This window comes from Carlito syrichta, unplaced genomic scaffold (assembly GCF_000164805.1).
Source record: "Carlito syrichta isolate Samal-C Ts95f unplaced genomic scaffold, Tarsius_syrichta-2.0.1 Scaffold115745, whole genome shotgun sequence".
NCBI lineage: Eukaryota > Metazoa > Chordata > Mammalia > Primates > Tarsiidae > Carlito > Carlito syrichta.
The window spans coordinates 1-3,987 of NW_007059841.1; the positions used below are offsets into that span (position 1 = coordinate 1).

The 3,987-nt window shown below is 68.3% G+C and overlaps 1 protein-coding gene across 1 annotated transcript; it reads left to right on the plus strand.

The window, feature by feature from the left end:
- Positions 1-54: 54 nt before the first annotated feature.
- Positions 55-3,779, plus strand: HDAC11 (histone deacetylase 11; the record flags this gene model as incomplete). The annotated part of the gene is made up of 5 exons (XM_008073853.1): positions 55-131; positions 1,034-1,096; positions 1,752-1,848; positions 2,636-2,814; positions 2,981-3,779. Coding segments are annotated over 5 exons (632 nt in total), but the record flags the coding sequence as incomplete, so codon positions are not given.
- Positions 3,780-3,987: the final 208 nt, after the last annotated feature.

Consider the following 3,987-nt stretch of genomic DNA (forward strand, 5'->3'; position numbering starts at 1 on the left):
ACCTGGGCTGCGCTGTGGCCTGGCCCGACCAGCGCCCCATCTGCCCGTCTGCAGGGGGCGGCTTCCACCACTGCTCTAGCGACCGGGGCGGAGGCTTCTGCGCCTACGCGGACATCACGCTGGCCATCAAGGTGTGTGCGAGCCTGCGGGCCTTGGCGGTGTTCTCACAGGAGAACTGAGGCCTGGGGCGAGGAGGGGCTGCCTGGTGTGCGCAGCCGGGCGGGAGCCAGATCCAGGCCTGGCGCCTTTTCCCCTTCCGTGTGGCTTGGAAGGGCTGCCTGGGTGGAAGGGCGCGAGTATGGCCTCCCACGGAGCCCAGGGCCATGGGGGCGGACTGCGGGAGAGCAGCAGCTCAAAGCTGGGAAGGAGGGGTGGAGGATGCCGCTGCGCTCCGCACACCCAGCCCCGGGCCGCGTCCCTGAGTCACTCCCGGATCCTCCGACAGGGAGACTGAGACAGTCAGTGGGAGCCCACAGCTGCCCCAGCCACTCTGCATCTGGCCGCTGCTGGGCGTCGGGAACAGGCCCGTGGGGTCTCTGCGTTCATTCGCAGGGCACACAGACGCTAGGGGAGGCTGGCCACTAGGAGGGTGGGGAAGCACAGGAGACCTTCCTGGAGGGGCGGGGTAGGGAACGAAGACTTCCTGGAAGAGGAGGACCTTCAGGACATGGCCTTGTAGCTTGAAGCTGAGATTGGGGAATGAAGATCCAGGTTGTGGGGGTTTCCCCTGCAGCCCCCGTGCATTACCTGGGGAATCTGGGGAAACCGGACGGACCTGCCTGCCTCCTAACTTGTGAGCCTTCAGGGCACAGCACACGACCCTCCTCCAGGGAGCCTTCCCTGACCATCCCCTGCACACACACATGCTTCTCTGGAGCTCCACAGCTCTCCTGGACAAGTGGCATCTTTGCCGCGTGGCCTGATGGCCCACAAGCATGTGTGCCCTCCTGCCCTGGCCCTCACCAGCTGGGAGTCCCTGGAGGTTAGGCCCCTGGCCCGTCTGGCCCTCAAGTCTCGCTTCTCCCCTGGGCAGTTCCTGTTTGAGCGTGTGGAGGGCATCTCCAGGGCCACCATCATCGACCTCGATGCCCATCAGGTGAGTGCCTGCGGGGCTGGCCCCCGGGGGTGCTGCTCCAGAGCCTCCCTGGCAGGCGAGCCCCTCCCACGTTCCCAGCAGCCTCTGCCTGCCTCAGGGCCCCTGGGGGCTCCCCTCCCGCGGGGAATGGCCCCTGGCCCCTGGCCGTGCCCCTTCTCGCAGCCGGACCTCTGGCCTCTCGTGGCTCCTGCCCTCTGCCTCCCAGGCTGGCCCCTCCGTCCAGGCTGGCTGGTCCCCCCGTCGCCCTCCTGGCCACTCGCTCGCCCGGCGGGCAGCATCACCCCTGCTGGGAGCCCTGCCATGGCTCCCCTGCGTGTGGCCCTGCTCCCGGGCAGGTGCTCACACTCGGCTTCAGGGTCGCTCGGGCCGAAGCCACCAGCGAGGACTCACGCCCGGGGCGAAGCGACAAGGCCTGGACAGAGGCGGCCCTCTCGCCAGGCGGGGAGGGGATCCGCACTGCCGCTGAGCCGTCGTTGAGGCTGGGGCTGCTCGAGGGCATGCTGGAAGGCAGGGCCAGGCCTTGCGGTTGAATCCCAGCTCTGCCACTGAGCAGCCCTGAGACTCTCTCCCCAGAGAGCGTGCCGTGCCCCCGGGCACATGGGGCGGGAGGGTCCCCGCCTCTGTGCCTGCCTCTGAGGGGCTTCCTTCCCCACAGGGCAACGGGCACGAGCGGGACTTCATGGGCGACAAGCGTGTGTACATCATGGATGTCTACAACCGCCACATCTACCCTGGGGACCGCTTTGCCAAGCGTAAGCTGCCGCCCCGCCCCTCTGTCTTTAGCGCCTTCTTGCTCGGACGAGGCTTTCCTTCCTGAGTCTTGCCTACACGCTAGGCCCTGCAGAGGTCACCACGTTCACCCCGCATCCCCGTTAGGTGGGGGTGGCTTTCATTTCACAGCTGAGGAAGCCGAGGCTTGGAGAAGTCCCTGGGCCCACCCAAGACCATGTGGACCTGTCCAGTAACATTCCCGTGGTAGCCTCTGCCTGGAAGCGGACAGGAAGCAATGAAGGAAGATAGGGCACCTCGAGAGCACAAGATACAGGGGCGCAAACTTAGTTAAGCAGAAGGGGGTTAAATGCCTCCGTCAAGGGCAGAGACTCTCAGATGACCCTTGAGAGCCCGGACCTGCCCGGTGAGGTTCGCCGACAGGGAGCCTGCCTCTGCAGGCGGGGATGTGTTTGCTCCGGTGCTGGCGCGTCTGGAGCGCTGGGAGAAGCCGGCCTCAGGAGCGGCCCTGGGGACAGTTTCTGAGCCTCCCCCCACGCTGAGCCTGGGCTCGAGGGCGGACCGCGGCATCCGCGTGTCGGGGGGCGTGTGGTTAGACCCGACGCTGCTGCCAGGCCTGCCTCCTCCAGCGGGGGTCCCCACTCCAGCGCTCGCACGCTCTCGGCGCCCTTCAGCTCCGCTTGGGACGCAGGGCGGGGCCGAGCAGTGCCGGAGCAGCCGGCTTCCAGGCTTGCCTGGGGCCCCAGCCTTTCCCCTCCGGAGCCTGGGTTTCCCCTTCCTGCAGTTCAGGCTCTCCCGTCTCCCTCACAGAGGCCATCCGGCGGAAGGTGGAGCTGGAGTGGGGCACGGAGGACGACGAGTACCTGAGCAAGGTGGAGAGGAACATGCACAAGGCTCTCCGGGAGCACCTGCCCGACGTGGTGGTGTACAACGCAGGCACCGACATCTTGGAGGGGGATCGCCTCGGGGGGCTGTCCATCAGCCCGGGGGTACGTTCCGGCCCTGGGGCCGGGGGCTGGGCAGCCGCCGGAAAGGCAGGCAGCCCGGAGACGGGCTGAAGCAGCCAGCCGTCTGGAGCCGGCTAGACCTGCAGCAGAACTTCCTGGCACCGCGGGGGCTCGGGCCAGCCTGAGCTGCCCTCCCCTCCCCCCACAGGGCATCGTGAAGCGGGATGAGCTGGTCTTCCGAGTTGTCCGTGGCCTCCACGTGCCCATCCTCATGGTGACCTCGGGCGGGTACCAGAAGCGCACGGCCCGCATCATTGCCGACTCCATCCTGAATCTGTCTGGCCTGGGGCTCATCGGGCCCGAGTCCACCGGTGTCTCAGCACAGAACGCGGACTCGCTACTGCTGCCTGCAGCGGCGCCCTGACCGCCCTGCCCGCCTCGGCCCCACCCGCCACCCCGTGCCTGCTGCCTGCTCACCATATGGGGTGGTGGGGGCGGCCGCCAGTGAGTGTGGAGGTGCAGCGCGTCCCGCACTGGACCGTCGGGGGCCAGGAGTGGAAGAGGAAGGGGGCTGGCAGCGCCTCCACGCGTGCCCCTCGGGTGCCCAGGGTCTCCAGGCCCCCCTGGGCGTGGCCGAGCACAGAGCCTGTGTCCCAGGGAAGGCCCACGCAGGACAAGGGTCCGACCAGGTGCAAGGGGGCCGGCCGTTGGCCAGGAGTGAAAGAGGACAGGCGAGGCCCAGGGGCCGCATCAGGGGCTGGGCACTTCTGGCTGTTGAGAGGGGCCGACCCGGCCTGGCCGAAGAGGCGCCTCTGTGCCCTGCCTGGGCCTCTGGGTCTTGGGCGTCTCTTCTCCGGCCTCCCAGTGGCGCCGGCAAGACGGCCCGAGAGCGGGGTTGGGTCAGCCTTCCGTGGCTGGATTCCCCGCCGCCGGGAGGCAAGGGTGGGAGGGGTGCAGGGGTTCTTCCGCCTGGGGTTCCCCTCCAATAAAGCGAGGTCTGGACCTGCCTTCCCAGAGCCTCTCCGTGGGGACGCGGGCAGGGGAGGCCTGAGGACCCCCAGGTCTTGCCTTGGCAGTGGCCTCACCTGCTTAGTGCAGGGTGGAGAGTTCTGAGCGCAGGGATGGGCTCGGCCCTGGAGGCTCCGGGGGTTGCCAGCCAGGTGGGGGAGGCAGACGGGCCGGGGTCCTGGGAAGGGAGGCCCAGCAGGTGGAAAG